This window comes from Loxodonta africana, chromosome 7 (genome assembly GCF_030014295.1).
Source record: "Loxodonta africana isolate mLoxAfr1 chromosome 7, mLoxAfr1.hap2, whole genome shotgun sequence".
Taxonomy (NCBI): domain Eukaryota; kingdom Metazoa; phylum Chordata; class Mammalia; order Proboscidea; family Elephantidae; genus Loxodonta; species Loxodonta africana.
Genome location: NC_087348.1, coordinates 37,065,177 through 37,081,669, shown reverse-complemented (window position 1 = coordinate 37,081,669; position 16,493 = coordinate 37,065,177). Strand labels below are relative to the sequence as shown.

Genomic DNA, 16,493 nt, shown 5'->3' with positions numbered 1-16,493 from the left:
GTCCCCGCCGGAGGCCATGCTGCCCCGAGGGCGCCCCCGGGCTCTGGGGGCCGCCGCGCTGTTGCTGCTGTTGGCGGTCGGATTCTTCCTGTTCGGCGGGGACCTGGAATGTGAGCGCGGCGAGAAGGGACGTTGAACGGCGGGCCCGGGGCCCGGCGTCCAGGCCCTATCCGCTGACGCCACGTGTCCCCACAGACGGGCGGCTCCGCGGGGCTGCTTCACTCGACGGAGAGCTGACGAGGGACCACAATCGCTCGGCCTGCCTCCCGCTGCGGTCGCTGCTGCCGAAGTGCGAGGTAGGTGCGCGCGGCCCCTGGTGGCGGGAGCCCCGAGGGCGCCGCGTCCCTACCCCGGCCACCTGGGCCCAGCCTGACCACTGTGGGAATCACAACACCTGGTGTCGGCTCGGGCATTGACCAGCCAGCTGGAGGAGCCTAAAGTTTCCACCTCTCCTGCTCCCAGCCTCAGTTTCCCCGTTTGTGAAGTGAGGGGGGTGGACTCCTGCCCTCGCTCCCTCTTCCCTAGCTCTGACCCTGGAGCAGGGCTACCATTGCTCTAGGCTCAGCCAGCTCAACCAGGTGTCCTCACCCTTTAGTGGACGGAGGAGGGGGATGGCTGCCGACCTCCCTCGGTGTCCCTTCCCCAGCTTTTGCATGTGGCCATCGTGTGTGCAGGCTATAACTCCAGCCGAGATGTCGTCACCTTGGTGAAGTCCATGCTCTTCTACAGGTACAGCCAGGTGTCAGTGGGGGACTGGGGCGGCTTAGCCAATAGGCAAGGTAAGCATGGAGCTTACCTTGCTTACCAGATCATCTGTAATGAACAATTTCACATTTTTCCACCACATCAAAGACTCTGCTTCTAGGTATGGCTGGCATCTGTCTCTCTCCCAGCCCCACAGCACCTTCCTACAGAATCAAAGCCTCTTTTCACATTTACAGTCTCTGACAGGGATGGATGATCCAGTGAGCAAGGTAAGCACGGGCTTACTTGTGCTTACTAGCTAATTTGTAGTGAACAATTTCATGTTTTTTCACCACATCTAGTGAACAATTTCATGTGTTTTTCACATCTTTGATGCAGTGAAGCCCATGTGAACTTGTTTACTACAGGTTAGTAAGTAAGCACAAGTAAGCCCCTGCTTCCTTGCCTATTGCATAATCTGCCCCTGGTTGAGGAGGGTTAACCAAACCAAAAACCAAACCCGTTGCCATCCAGTCGATTCCGACTCATAATGACCCTATAGGACAGAGTAGAATCGACCCATAGAGTTTCCAAGGAGCGCCTGGTGGATTCGAACTGCTGACCTTTTGGTTAGCAGACGTAGCTCTTAACCGCTATGCCACCAGGGTTTCCTGAGGAAGGTTAGAGGTGGGGAAAGGCACAGAGTCTTAGGCAAGTCTCTGGGTCTCAGAGCCTCAACTTCCCCATCTGTGAAATGGGGACAGTGTCCTCTTCCTCCCTTGAAGGGTGGTGGTGAAACTGCTGAGCTGGGGATGGACATGCCCTGCAGAAGACAGTGCTTCCACCTCTGAGCCCCTCGGGGTGGAGGCTGGCCATGCTGTTCCTGCTGGGGCCCCCAGACTTCATCCCCTGTCCACCTCAAAGGAAAAATCCTCTGCACCTCCACTTGGTGACTGATGAAGTGGCCAGAAACATCCTGGAGACTCTTTTCCACACGTGGATGGTGCCTGCCGTTCGGGTCAGCTTCTACAACACCAGCAAGTTCCAGGCAGGAGCCCTGATCCTTCTGCTCTCCTCCTCCTCCGTGTCCTTTCCTCTTCTTCCTCCTCCAGTGGTCAGAGCTGCCTGGAACGCCCCCATCCCATCTGCCAAAACCCAGATCCCTCACCCCACTTGGGGTTTGCCCCTCCTTCCCATTCCCCCCAGAGTGTATACTGGCACTTCATGGCACATCTCTGCTCTAACCTCACGGCTTGCCCTTCACCCCCACAGTCCCAGGTCTCATGGATCCCCAACACGCACTACTCTGGCCTCTATGGGCTCCTGAAGCTAGTGCTGCCTGATGCCCTGCCCCCTGACCTGGCCCGTGTCATTGTCCTTGACACGGATGTGACCTTCGCCTCTGACATCGCGGAACTCTGGGCATTCTTTGCTCACTTTTCTGGTGAGAGGCCTGGGACCCTCACCCCAGCCAGCCCCCCTCCCTGGCCTGTCTGGGACTCCCTCTGCCAAGGTCCTGTGGCAGCTTCAGGCAGCTTCCTCACGCCTTCCCCTCTCAGACAAGCAGATGATTGGTCTTGTGGAGAACCAGAGCAACTGGTACCTGGGCAACCTCTGGAAGAATCACAGGCCCTGGCCTGCCTTGGGCAGAGGATTTAACACAGGTGGGGGCAGGCAGGAGGGGTGGGCTGCTGGTCTGCAGGCCCCAGGGGCTGGGCAGGGCACAGAATGCTAGGAACACCCCTCATTCCCCCCCGGGAAGAATAGTGTTGTGAAAAGAACACTGGATGAATAGCCAGAAAACAGTTCCAACCTTGACTCTACATGCTGCATGACTTTGGCCAAGTTGCTTGGTCCCTCTGAGCCTCAGTTTTCCTCATGTGTTAAATGGGGATGATCGTATCGACCTTGGGATCACAGAGTGCGAGAATATGGCTGGGGAGGTGCTCCCCATCAATCCCCAAGAAGATTGACTATTTACAGAGGTAGTCCATGCTCATGTCTGAACAGTCAGAAAATACCAGTAAGTCAAAAAATAAACATTCTAGAGACACCTTCATGAGTCCTGGCCCCCAGGAGCTGGGTTGTCCCTGGGTGGGCATAACAACCTCTCCCCATCCGCAGGCGTCATCCTGCTGTGGCTGGACCGGCTTCGGCAGGCTGGGTGGGAGCAGATGTGGAAGGTGACAGCTCGGCGGCTGCTCCTCACCCTGTCCTCCACCTCTCTGGCCGACCAGGTCTGGGGGAACCTTTGGGAGGGTGGGGGGGGGGCAGGCGTGGGGCCAGACGTGTGACAACTGTCCCTGCCCAGGACATCTTCAACGCCGTAATCAAGGAGCACCCAGGGCTGGTCCTGCTCCTGCCCTGTCTCTGGAACGTGCAGCTGTCGGACCACACACTGGCGGAGCGCTGCTACTCTGAGGCATCAGACCTCAAGGTGAGTGGGCCAGGGGGCTGGGGGGAGATGAGGGACTCCTGCTCCCTGCCCCCACCCCACCGACACCCTCCCCGGGCCCAGGTGATCCACTGGAACTCGCCAAAGAAGCTGCGGGTGAAGAACAAGGACGTGGAATTCTTCCGCAACCTCCACCTGACCTTCCTGGAGTATGACGGGAACCTGCTGCGCAGAGAACTCTTCGGGTGCCCCAGCCAACCCCCACCTCAGGCCGAGCAGGTGAGACAGAGCCCCCTTCCCTGGTCTTGGGAAGGCCCTGCCCTTCTCTCCTCTGGCAGGCCCCAGCTCGGCTCCTCCTCCCTCGCCCCCCAGCGGCAGCGGGCCTTGGCCCACCTGGACGAAGAAGATGCCTGCTTTGAGTTCCAGCAGCAGCGGCTCACTGTGCACCGCGTGCACCTCACCTTCCTGCCCCTCGACCTGTTGCCGTCCGAGCTCCATGATGTCACCCTGGTAGCACAGCTCTCCGTGGACCGGTGAGGGTGCTGAGGGAGCCCCAGGGCACGCAGCGTGGGCCAGTACGAGGAAGAGCACTCACTGCCTGTCCCTCGAGGGGTCCCAGGAGCTGGAGACACAGGATATGGTGGAGCGAGCTTGGGCTTTGGAGTCATTCAGATACCCAGAACTGTCCGTCACTAGCCACGGGACTGTGGGCAAGTCTTAGTATCTCTGGCCTTCCGTTTTCTCATCTGTCGGATGAGAAAGTACTCACCTTGTGGGCTAGTTGTGAAGATTAAGCAAGACCCAGGTCGAAGGGGCTTGCTAGGTGCTCAGTAAGTCATCTAAGGGGGTGCCCACGGCAGTTAACTTAGGGGGGTTGCCAGCCCTCTCCTGGGCTCCTGTGCGAGAGAGGCTGAGCTGGGCTGACCACCCCCCTCGTCCCAGGCTGCAGATGCTGGAAGCCCTGTGCAGCCACTGGCCAGGCCCCATGAGCCTGGCCTTGTACCTGACAGACGCAGAGGCCCAGCAGTTCCTGCGTTTTGTGGAGGCCTCGAAGGTGCTCTCTGCTCGGAGCAACGTGGCCTACCATGTGGTGTACCGTGAGGGTCCCCTCTACCCTGTCAACCATCTTCGCAATGTGGCCTTGGCCCAGGCCCGGACGTCCCATGTCTTCCTCAGTGACATTGACTTCCTGCCTGCCTACTCCCTCTACAACTACCTCAGGTGGGCCTAAGGAGGGAGTGAGAGGGATAGCATGTGGGGTGGATGTGGGTGGGGTGGGGGTGCACCTGTGACCTCAGGCATGTACGTCCCTGCTCCTTTCTGGGCCTCAGTGTCATCTGTAAAGTGGAGTATTAGGGTCGAGGAGGGGCGGTCCACATAGTTTCGCTGGACTGTCTCAGGAGAGTAGAGGAGGCTGGGATCTACTTCACCTGTCTGTCTTATACTGGGCATCAAGGGTGAGATGTCCTTTGCAGGAAGGGCCCAGAGCTGGAGGCACAGTCCTCCTCTCTCCTGTTCATGGATGCTCCCTCCTCAGGGCCTCCATCGAGCAGTTGGATCTAAGCAGCCAGCGGAAGACGGCTCTAGTTGTGCCAGCATTCGAGAGTCTGCACTACCGCCTCAGCTTCCCCACTTCTAAGGCTGAACTGCTGGCCTTGCTGGATGCCGGCTCTCTGCACACCTTCAGGTAGGACAGACCACTGCTCTGCCAGCTGTGTTTCCCCACACTGGCCTCTAGGACCCACGGGCTTCCTGTCCTGTCCTCCTCCACAGGTACGACGTGTGGCCCCAGGGTCACACGCCCACAGACTATGCCCGCTGGCGGGAGGCTCAGGCCCCATACCAAGTGCAGTGGGCAGCTGACTACGAGCCGTATGTGGTGGTGCCACGCGAATGTCCCCGCTATGACTCTCGCTTTGTGGGCTTTGGCTGGAACAAGGTGGCCCACATTGTGGAGCTGGACGCACAGGTGAGGAGGCCCCCTTGCTGCCTCCAGCTTTGATTTGGACGCCTCCAGGTAAAGGGAACTCACTCCATCTCTGTGGGGCACACTGTTCCACTGGGCTGCACCTCTAGAAAATTCTCCTTTGTCTAACTAGAATCATTTGTCTTTTGGCCCTTGTTTTGACTCCCATGGGTTCCCCGTCACACAGAGCTGCAGTCTTCCCCCCAGCTCAACGCTAACTGTTCCTCTGCCCCACCCCTGCAGGAATATGAGTTCCTGGTGCTGCCCGAGGCCTTCACCATTCACATGCCCCACGCGCCAAGCCTGGACATCTCCCGCTTCCGCTCCAGCCCCGCCTATCGTGACTGCCTGCATGCCCTCAAGGATGAGTTCCACCAGGACTTGTCCCGCCACTATGGGGCTGCTGCCCTCAAATACCTCACTGCCCTGCAGCGGTCCCGAAGCTCCACATGACCCTCCAGAGGCTGGAGCTCCCCAGGCCCTTGCTTTGGCTCAGGGCAGCCTCGCCCCCCACCCTAACCCCTCCCACTGTGATTGCTATTTAAATTATTTAAGGTTTCTGTGGGAACGGCTTAGGGGAGCATCTGTGGGTGGGTCCTGGGGTCCTCCCCTTGCTGCTACTTTCCGACTGGGGTCTAGTCTCCCCCTTCCCCACCTGGTTTGGGGCTGGTTCCCCCATCTCAACTCTTGACACCTCTTTTTTGTAATTAAAATTTTAAAAAATTCCTTTTACTTTCCTCTTGGTTTTGGGGATCAAGGGCTCTCCGGGGCATGCTACGTGCTGGCTCGTGTCACAGGAGGGGCGAAGCCCAGCTGAATCCCTCCTAACAGCGTGAGCCGAGGGTAGACAGAGGCTGGCACTGGAGTTGTCCTGCCCACCCTCCCTGCCCCAAACCCAACACCATGAGGCTGAGAAACTTTATTTGGCTTTATTTAGTAAAATGTTAAAATAAATAAATACAAATTGATCAGCTGCTCTGTAATCCCCCCGCCCCCTCAAAACAAAACCGAACAAAAACTTTGAAGCACAAAATTCCAAATACAAGTTCTACCAAGACTGAAATCACAAAGGGCGTGGACAAAAGAGACAGGGTTGGGGCTGGCTGGCTCTTTCCTCCTCAGAGCTGGCTGACCTCTGGCCTGCCCTGTCCTGCCCTGCCTGACCGCAGCAGACCCTGGGCTGAGGATGGAACCACAAAGGGTGGGGGGGGGGGGAGGTGGGGCTAGGGGGCAGGGGCCGAAGGCTGCTGTGGGTCAGCGTGGTGTCCTCAGGGAGGAAGGGCCTGGGAGGGAGCCCTCCCTTGACGAGCTATTTTTAAGAGTTCTCACCCTGGCTCTCTGGAAGGGGGGTACCCTCAGCTTACCTCCCCCCACTTAGCTGGTGGGAGGGCCAGAGAGAAATCTTGCCAGGTGCCCAGCGCTCCCTCCTGGGAGAGGAGCTGACATTGATAGGCTGTAAGTCAGGGCAAGAATGAGATGCCTGTTTCCTGCCAAGTGTGCCCAGCTGAGGGGTGGGGTGAGGCATAGTCATCTACCCAGAGCTAAGCTGTCTCATCCAACATCAACCACGGGATCTGGAAACCCAGGGCCTGGAAAAGGTACCTGGGTCCCATCGGTCCCAGGAACCAAAGAGCTTTTTGCCCCTGGGGTAAGAAGCTCCTAAATTAAGCCCTTTGGATAGATAATAACGACCACACCCTAAAAGGGAGTGAAGGGAGATACCACTTAGAGTGCCGGTGAGTTAGGGGTCGTGGGTCGGAGATGTGGCCCCCCAGAGAAGAAGTATCAGAGATGGCTGCAGAGGCTACAGCACATGCAGGCTTGGTGATCTGGAAACATGGTTGCCCTCCCGCAGAGAGCCGTGGAGGGAGGGACTAGGCTGGAGGGAGCTGTGTGCAAACCTATTCACATAGCCCACGGAGCCTAAGCCAGGAACTCCAGAGAGTGTGGGTAAAGTAGGACAGAAGGTCAGGCCTGCAGGGAAAGCGGGCACTCGGATGGTGCGGCTGGAGGCTACCTGTGGCTGGGTCGTAGGCTCTAGAGGCAGGCCCCACACAGGGGAGGCTCCAGTGGGACGGCCCCAAGCTGGGTCTCCCTGCCAGATGCCAGCAGCAGGCTTGCCCCAGAGGGCCTGACAAGGAAGGAACAGACTCTGGGTGAGCTCAGTGGAGGTGAGACAAGACTCAGCAGGCTTCACAAAGAACAAGGGCCTGCAGGCAGCAAGAATAAAGAGAAGATGACAGCAACATGACCTCACTGCTCCAGGGCCTGGTGCAGCCTAACCCACGGCACCAACAAAGGAGACTCCTAGTCAAGGGTCCTGTGGGCAGCCTCTTCCCAACCCTGCCTCTCCCAGGCGTCCGAAGCGGCTGAAGGAAAGTCAGCTGGTCTCAGGTGTCTGGCTGGCACCAGAGGCATCTGGCTGGTTGCTGTCGATCCCAACTCGTGGCGACTCCATATGTGCAGAGTAGAACTGCTCCACAGGGTTTTCAAGGCTGTGACCTTTTAGAAGCAGATCCCTGGGCCTATCTTCCAAGGTACCTCTGGGTGGGTTCAACCTTTTAGCTAGCAGTCCAGCACTTAATCTTCTGCCCTCCCCCCTGCCCCGCCCCAGGAACTCTGAAGAGTGGCTAAACTCTGGGGCTATAAGAGAAGCAGAAGCGAAGGAGGAAGGAGCTGGAGGCCGCCAGGGTGGGGGTGTCACGAGCATGTGTCTCAGGTGGTGGCAGCCATCCCAGCTGTGGGGAGGCAGAGGGGGGCTCTTCTCTCGGGTGGGCAGTGAAGCAGCAGGAGATTGAGTGACCAGGGCCTTGTCTTTGCAGTAACGCAGTGTTGGAATTAGAGTCCAGAATGTGGGGTTGGGGGCAGGGTTGCATCTTGTACTCTGTGTTAGCCGAGTTACAAAATCTTTTACATCTGATCTTGGGGAAGAATCCGTATCTCAACCAGTCCTAGCATAAGGCAAGGCCATGTTTTGATTGCTCACAGCAGCAGACAAAACACTGGTCAACTCCTAGCCGCACCCCCCACCCCTGAGAATCCTAAATCAGCTCCTCTCCGAGCAAAGGCCTCTGCTGATGATAGCTATCCAAGTTCTTTCAAGAAAAGATAGGTACTGTCTGGCAAGCCCCAGCCTATGGGCCCAGACAAGTCAACGCGAGAGCCCGAGAACGGGTGTGCAACGCGCGGCTGGTCTCTGAACCACCGCCAACTCCTCCTCCATCCAGTCCAGGCATCTGCTGAGGCACAGCACCTGAATGAGAGGGACGCTCCTCTCTGTCCCCCTCATCCAAGCTGGCACCAGGGCCAGGCTTGGAGGCCTGTCCAGCCAAACTCTTAATTCCCTCTTCTAACATTCCCAGGAAGAGGTATGGAAATGGCTGGTATGAATGAGACATGTTTTACTCTAGAAAGGGTCTTCCTCTGTTGCATTTGCTTTCAGGGTCCATCTTTGTCTCTTTGGGCCTAACTTGGCAGGGGAGAAGTGAATGGGACGTTTTCAGCACCCCTACGCTCTCCCATTGCTGGGGTGGGGGTGGGCTTGGGAGAGATGCTGCAGTCAGGCTGAGGCACAGAGCCTCTGCCAGCCAGGGGCAGACAATGAGCAGCAAAGGCCTCCAGCGGGAGCACACATCTGACACAGCTTACTTCCCACAAGGCAAGATGTTAGAAATGGTCTGAGCCTTTCACAACCCTGGTTTTCTCAAGAAGGAAGTGGCCACGATGGACCAAGCAAAGGCAAGCGCAGAGATTCTAGCCAAAGATCACCCAGGCAGCTTGCGGGTAGGCAAAGTGGAGTAAATTCCAACCCTGGTGCCCTGGAGCCAGCAGGCAGAGGAAGTGGCTGGAGAGTCTGACCTCTCTTCAAAGTCAAGACAGACACGAAGGCCACCCTGGGGCTCTCTATCTCTGAGACATTGTGTACCCTCAGGACAACTCACTCCTCCTTTGTTCTTTCTAAGCACCAAGGGCTGCTGCAGCCAGCCTGCCGCCCCCCCCTCCCCGAAAAGGCCAGGGTGCATGGGCACCCGAGCTTACAGCCCAGTTCCCTCCAAGCTGTCCCCAGGCACTCATAATGCTGGTGGCTGAAAGACCGAGAGCAGCACCAAAGGAAGAGATCTTATCTAGGCACCAGCCATCTGCTCTAGCGAAATCCACTGGCTGAGGAGACAATGGGTAGGGCCTCTGTTACCATCCACACTCCATTTGGGCTTCAAAAATAGGAGAAGGAGACAAGATCCCTGCACCAAGAAGAGAGGACAGTCTTTTCTGAGGGGGAGGTGGGTGAGAAGAGCCCCCCTCCACCTGCACTGGGGGCTGCAGCTGTCTGTAGGGATCACCAATCACGGAGACTAGCCCACCAGTCTTGAGACACAAACACAGCAAAATGTCATCATGATCAGCAGGTTCTGTGCTAAAAAATTATAACTACACAGATTTTCTCCAGTTCTGACACCTTTTTAATAGAAATCACTGTTTTTAGGAAACAAATAGCACTTTTGTAATTTTTTTTTTTTTACAATGTTTCTTACCTTGATCTTAATTTAAGTAACACTAGGAAGACCTCAGTATCTTTTATTTTCCTTTTTAATTTAAAAAAAAGTTGTTGTTGTTGTTTTTTTCCCCAGATACAAAGATTTTTGCCCTTGCATAAAAAAAAACAGTGCCCCAAACGATGACACAAGGACTCACAAAGACTCACTGGACCTCACTGACACTAGGATTCCTATTCTACCATGCAAGGTCTCAACTACCCTTAACTGGACTGTCAGCCTGAAAAACAGCTTTTCTATTCCTTAGTTTAGTTTTTGTTACCAAAAAAGTAAAATAAACAACAAAATAAAACTTTGTTTAAAGAAAAAAAGAACAAAAACAAAAATTAAGAGGGGGGAAAAAAAACCAAAACGTCTCCATTCAATTCACACACACCTGGGTCGCGTGCTGCTTCCCTCAGGATCTTCTCTTCTTATAAATATAGAAAAGGGATGGAGCTTGTTTTCAAGTAAAATCACTGATCCACCTTTCTTCCTTCCTCGACACACACACCCTTCTTCCCCACCTCGAGTGAGGGCAGCGGCAGCCCCCTCTCTACTTGTTCTCAGAGAGGGAAGGTGACCAGGTGATCCACAGGGATGCGCGCCACTCCACCAAGGAGGGAAGGGGCGTGCGAGCGCAAGGCTTCGGGAGTGGGGGGCACCCGTGGCGGGGAGCGGCGTGCTCTGGGAGAAGACCTTGTGGCTATTCTTGGGGTACATCTCTCCTTTGCACTACACCCCACCCCACCCCAGACAATATTAAATACTGCTTCTGATATACTTTCCCCATCCTTTGCCCCCTCCCGTCCCCTCCCCATACCTCTTCTGGGCACTGGAATTGGTTCAATCTCAATTTCCTTTTTTTTTGGTTTTATAGTAGTGAACGTTTAGAAACAGGAAAGCCCACACACTCTTTGGACTTGTCTTCTCACCTAAACAAACGGCTCGGCAAATAAGGATCTGAAACCTGCTCTCCTCCCTCCGCCCGTCCCTGCTCCCCACCCAACAAAACAAAAACAAACCCATCGTGGCTGTGGAGGCTGCTGCAGGCACACACTGGTGTATAATAGAGAGAGTAAATATATTATTTCACTTGGCATGGTGCTGGCAAAGAACCTCCAGCTGGCACTATTTCATGTAACATGGTCCAATCTTTGCATGTACACACAGAATAAGAAGGATCAATTGGCAAACTCTGGTGCCACCTGGCACAAGCATCTTCTCTCTCTCTGGAACCAAAGAACCAAAAGAATTCTGTACTTTCCAGAAGAAATCCGGCTTTGCTTCTCTAGAGTCTTCAGTATTCTGCTGCTCCCTGCCGCCGGGGTCCCGTGGCTTCTCCTAGCGGGGCTGTTATTTCGTCTCTTCCCCCTGGTTACAGTTCGCTGTGCAGCTCTGGGAGGAGGGCGAGGGGGCCGGCGTGGAGGTGGCGGCGTTGGCAGGGGGGGTGCAGTCCGGGCCATTGGAGAGGGCCCCCACAGTGACCTCAGAGTCTACAGGTCTGGAGAGGTCGATGCCGTGGATGAGGCGGATCAGCTGTTTTACCTTTTCCAGGGAGCTGTGCATTTCCTTCTGCCGGGCCAGGATGGTGTTCTTCATTTCCATGCATTTCTGCAGCGAAGAAGGAGGGCAGGGGCACTGAGCTGGCTGGCCTGGCGGCCCTTAGGGAGGAGCCCCCCACCCATGTAAAAGGACCCTAGAGTGGGTGCTGCTGCCCAAGGGAGGGAGGAGGCCCAAGAGGCAAGAATGGAAGCAAGTGAGTGGTTTAAAAGCCAACTCCATCTGACACCAGGACTTAAAATGCTACAAAACCACACTCTCATCATCACCGTGTTACCAAAAAATAAGTCATTGGAAAAAAAAAAAGTAGGAAAGAAAAGTTCCCATAGCCGCCCTGAGGCTGGTTTGGGCAGGTTTTGGTATGGTTCTGCCATGCTAATGGGTGGCCTTCAGGACTGGAATCCAGTGATGTCTGGATCCAATCTGAGGGCCTACTGGGGATCATTCAGTCCGTGAGAATTTAGGAGCAGACCAGTGAGGCTTAGGAGAATCAAGGTCAGCGCAAGGTCAAGAGACTGCAGCAAACAGAGCCCTTCTGCTCAGTCACGGGCTTGTAGCCTTGTCCCTTGGCCTCCCACACTGCTGGCTTCTGCTTTAGGTACAGAGATGTTAAACCTACATGCCACAGGTAGGTATAGTGAGGAAGAGAAAGCAGGTGAGTGGGGCAGTCAATTGTCACCAAGCCCAAGGCACCACCTGGTGCCTGTGAGGGCTGAGGCCACCTTACACCAACAAGGGTGACCTACTCAACAGAAAACTTATACTCTCAGGAAGAGCCTGTGTATCCCTGCTGCTGATACAACCTTCCTTCCCACCTGGAAAGGTCACGCTGGGCAGTTATTTACTTGGCAATACTTGTTTCTAGAAACCCCTCGTTCTCAGATTGGTCGAGAAAACCTGTGAGTGCAATCAGATGGTGTGGAAGAAAGGGAGGGACCCACTAGCTTGGGTGCCTAGCCAGAATCACATGAGGGGACCTGGTCTGTGTTTGCCCAGCATCAGGCAAGGCTCTACACTCCTTCCAAACACGGGAGTGGCAACTACACTATACTGAAATAAGGAACAGTTTGTAGCTGCCACTTCCTCTCTTCAACCTAAAAAACCAAAAAAACCCAATGCCGTAGAGTTGATTCTGACTCATAGCGGCCCTATAGGATAGAGCAGACCTGCCCCACAGGGTTTCCAAGGAGTGCTTGGTGGATTCGAACTGCTGACCTTTTGGTTAGCAACCGTAGCTCTTAACCACTAGGGCACCATTCTCTCTCAGATCAAAGCAAAAGGATGTCTCGTCTCAGAGCTTGGCTAAGGTGCCATGTATATACCAACGGCCACCTGCCCCTGAAGGTGGAACTCTAACTGGAAGACAAACTTGGCACCTGCCCAAGTCAATCATGGCAATTAACTGAAAGACCTGCATTAGCCCTGAGGAGCCACATGTTCTGTTACGTCATAAACCAGTCACCATCAAGTAGATTCCGACTCATGACAACTCCATGTATGGTGAGTAGAATGGTGCACTGTAGGGTTTAAAAGGCTGTGACCTTTCAGGAGCAGATCACCAGGTCTTTCTTCCAAGCACATTTCAGTTACTGACAAGTGCTTTAACTGTTTGCGCCACCAAGAGACACACGGCGCGTACAGGGAAAGCTGTACATCTACGCATCTGTACATCTATGTATTATACTAAAGGCAGGAGGTTTACTTACACTTATAGAATTGCTGAGCTGTTTCACCTTCTGCTCTAGTTGTTCTCGTTCTTGTTTTAAATCTGAACTCCATTTAAGTAACTTCTGTTTCTCTTCTTCTTTTGCTGGAAAAAATAGGAATAGTTCTTAACAATAAATTCTTTGTAAGGGCCCCTGTGCTCAGAATGTTTACCCAAGAAGATATTTTTCCCGAAAGCTCCCTGAGTTCTAAGCCAGTGCATGGGACCTGCCTGCCCCTGGTGTTCCCTCTTTATAAGTAAAGGTGCTAATAAGAAAACGCCCAGTGGCTTGGGCCAGGATTTATGCATCACTCTCAGTTTTCCTCCCTAAGAAAGTGCTGAACGAGCTTTCCACTTCATTCGGTAAAAAGCTTTTCACTTTAATTTCCTTTTGAAAACAAAACAAATATTGCCTTCCAGTATTTTTTTTTTTTTTTAAAACAAAGGGAGCCTTACAAAAAAAGGAATATGGGTAATTTTTTACCTGCTTTGTAGGCAATATAGGAATGAACAATTGCTAAAGTTCCAGGCCATGGAATCGCTTCTTCTTTTTTCAGCATCTGAAAAGATATTAGAATTTTACTTTGACAAGCGGCATAAACATACCTCCCGCTATGTACACAGCAAACAACGGTGTCTATGGCAGATAAAATGGAAGGACTTAAGGTAGTTGTGCTGTAGAACTGTGGTCTATAGTTTCTGGACTACAAAGTTCCAGATATCAGCCTGGGAAAATGAGTGGCAGGAAATCCAGGCCACTTGAGCCCAGGCTTAGAAGAGGCTGGGACTCGTCTGAGCATCCCCAAGAAGTTCATCTTATCATTGTCTCATATGTGTCACACGACTCCAACCCCTCCCGACAGTTAGAACCACCAACAACAAAGCTACAAGTCAGGAAGATGGCAGCAGCCATTGGCATTTCATCCCTGACCTGACATGGACTGCCTGGCTCAATTTTAGCTTTATACGTTCCTCAGACAGCTTGACCAAGGAAGTTAAGTATCAGTTACAAATACTAACATATAATCCAGGCCCTGTCTAGAAAACTACCAGGGGGTCACAAAGAAGCATCAGGAAGAGAACAAAGGACTGTCTCTACTGTGTCACGGAGGTAGGAAGGTGACAGGATGAAAAAGGGAAAACTAGAATTCTCTCAAGTCAGGATTCCTAAGAAGCAAGCAAGATCCCACAGCTTACTGAGCTACTGGGCTTATTTATTTTTTGTATTTTGCCTACTTTCAAAAAAGACTCGAGACAACTTATAATAAAAACAAAGACACAGGGACAGTTGAGAAAAAAGAGATCAGGAACTAAGCAGAGAAGGAGGGAAAACACCAGGATAGTTAATGTTTGCTTCTCAAGTCTGGGAAATACCAAGACAGCCATTTACAGCTCTCTAAGCCTGATACCAACAGAGGTTAAAAATGAAACTGCTGTCATCTAAATTAAATGATCAATTTAGGACTTTCCTTTAAGGATTTTATTTCCAAATTAGAGTTTCAGAACCATATATTCAGTTTGAATCAATTTTAGAAAAGGAGGCAGAAAGTCTTACGGACTTTTCAGGATCAAGGTAAGGAGAAGAGTCTTTTTAAACAAAAGGAAGCAGGCAGGGTCTCTCCACCCGTGCACAGAGTCCCTGCCTCCTGGACTGGGCGGAGAACTTCTGAGGGAACCAATGCTATATTGAGAGCAGTGTGCGTGAACAGGGACGATGCCGGCAGGAGAAGGACCACAGGAGACAGAAGAGCCTCCACCACTCCCAGAGCTGAGAGAACAGAATTCCACCTGACCACGCTGTCTTTCCTTCTCTTCAGCCCCTCCCGTGTCTAAGCCACAGTACCTGGTCCTGACATCTGGGACAGATCCACATGCCCTTGGGAATTGTTTTCAGAGGAGGGTCTAAGCAGTCCAGGTGATACACACGGGAACACGTGTCACACATCAGCAACTGGCCACTTTTTCTGCAAACGCTGCAAAAATCCTCGTGGATATCACCCTATGAAATGGAGATGAAAGGTAAAAGAAAGGGCAAAAAAGGCAAAGTTTCAATGCTGACATGTGCATCCTGGACGCATGTAAATGTTTTAGGACAATCAGCTGCCATGGCAAGAAAAGCAGGCATTACCAGTGGCACAAGCTCCCACCCACTCCTCATAGCCAAAGTTCCCGGAGTGGGAACAGTTTTCTTAATTTTAAAGCAGAGTTTACAGAAAGCTCTGAGATCACTTAGGAAAAAATTAACTTTACAGGTGAGAGCTCAGCATTGATTATATTTTAGTAGAGTTCAACTAAAAAATCAGAAAGTATAAAGACACTTAAACCCATTATCGAAATATTCTGCAATGTGATATAAACAATTCTCATTATCTATCATTGTGGGGGGAGTTCAGAAGGATTGGGAAAGAAGACAGGGCAGAAATGGAGACTTACTAAACCCCTTGCTTGCTCAGGGAGGAGAAATAGAGTGAAAGCTCAAATGGGAAAGGATTAACTCAGGTGCAAATTAAACTCATATGGGCTTTCTAACACGAAGAATTCAAAACACCAGAGTAACAGCTGATAATGTCCTCTTAAAAATCAGTATTTGGCATTTGCTGTTCAATGGACTGTTGATTCTGAGAGGCTTAATTCCTCCCCGTAAAATACTTCACCAGATGGAAAAAGAAGAGCAGCCCCAGTCCACTCTGCCTGTCTTTCTCCTTCCCCCATCAGTGACGGTTTTATACTCAGATAAGTCTGCTGAAGCTCTCTGAACAGAAGGCACCATCAGAAAAAAGCAGAGCCACTTAAAATTTGGAGAGGAGAACTCAGAAAGGAAATGAGCTTTTAAAGAGGCCCTTTCCAGAAAGTCAATCCCCGGCCGGTTCTCTGAACAGAATTAATGCCACAGATGAGAACATCAAGGGAAGGGAAGACTGATGGGACACGCCAGAGGTTACCCAGCCAGTCAACTTCACCACCTGGATTACATCCTTTTTCACTTCCAATGCATTGTTTTAGGTTTCTAGGCTCTTCTGTCAGAAGGTCTGGTACAGAAGCTTTGCCCAGGAAGCAATGATACAGAAAGCATTGCCCAGGTCTTCACGGCTACCATACAAATTCACCACCACTGAAGGAACACGTCTTCCTGAACCTAGAATTTCTCTCTAAAGGAAAAGAAACTTTCTCTGTAATTCACTAGGTTGTTTGACAGCACAAAAAAGGGCCTGCCAACAGTTTTAAGGTAATCATAGTGTGGATGGATTCTAATCCTTCTTAATAAGGAAATGTTACCTCTGGCAGTAAAAAAGATACTCAGTAATATGAAAGGTATTTCAGGAGAATGCGGCCTAACAATTTAACTTCTAGGCACCGAAAGAAGTTAAGGTTTTATCCCTAGATTAATCACGCCTTTCTTCGTCCATTCTTAAAGTCAGCCTGAGGGGTGCTCTTCTCCTTGAGAGGACTGGTCTTCCTTGAACCAAAGCCCATGCTTTAAGTTTGCATCTTTATGAAGCTTATAAACATGTTATGGTTTCAGAGACTATTTTACATGAACTGTAAATAAAGTTACCAGCGATGAAGTAAACAAGACAAACTGGACGTCTTATTCAGAGGGATTTGTTCGGGTAAACAGAGTTCTGCTCACTTTCCACTGCTCCTGAT

General features: G+C 52.2%; 2 protein-coding genes across 18 annotated transcripts in view; one reads left to right on the top strand and one right to left on the bottom strand.

Annotated features, from left to right (window-relative positions):
• Positions 1-5,498, top strand: LARGE2 (LARGE xylosyl- and glucuronyltransferase 2). Of its 3 annotated transcripts, XM_023550688.2 has the most exons (14): positions 1-110; positions 196-296; positions 647-729; positions 1,609-1,732; positions 1,957-2,128; positions 2,244-2,348; positions 2,809-2,921; positions 2,996-3,121; positions 3,203-3,358; positions 3,452-3,612; positions 4,022-4,300; positions 4,617-4,766; positions 4,853-5,048; positions 5,289-5,498. In XM_023550688.2, exons 1-14 carry the CDS (start codon positions 17-19, stop codon positions 5,496-5,498), a joined length of 2,070 nt encoding a protein of 689 aa, XP_023406456.2. In that variant the 5' UTR covers positions 1-16. The 3 variants fall into 3 exon arrangements, with proteins under 3 accessions (XP_023406456.2, XP_064144289.1, XP_064144288.1); XM_064288219.1 differs by having other exon boundaries at positions 3,203-3,612; XM_064288218.1 differs by having other exon boundaries at positions 2,996-3,612.
• Positions 5,499-9,482: 3,984 nt separating this feature from the next.
• Positions 9,483-16,493, bottom strand: part of PHF21A (PHD finger protein 21A) — a 213,743-nt gene continuing 206,732 nt past the window's right edge. For all 15 annotated transcript variants that reach the window (XM_064288225.1, XM_010592099.3, XM_023550687.2 and 12 more), the window contains 4 exons: positions 14,689-14,844; positions 13,330-13,405; positions 12,847-12,950; positions 9,483-11,191 (listed from right to left, as the gene is read on the bottom strand). In XM_064288225.1, coding sequence (XP_064144295.1) covers positions 10,934-11,191; positions 12,847-12,950; positions 13,330-13,405; positions 14,689-14,844 — 594 coding nt within the window. In that variant the 3' untranslated portion in view covers positions 9,483-10,933. The remainder of the gene's footprint in view (positions 11,192-12,846; positions 12,951-13,329; positions 13,406-14,688; positions 14,845-16,493) is intronic.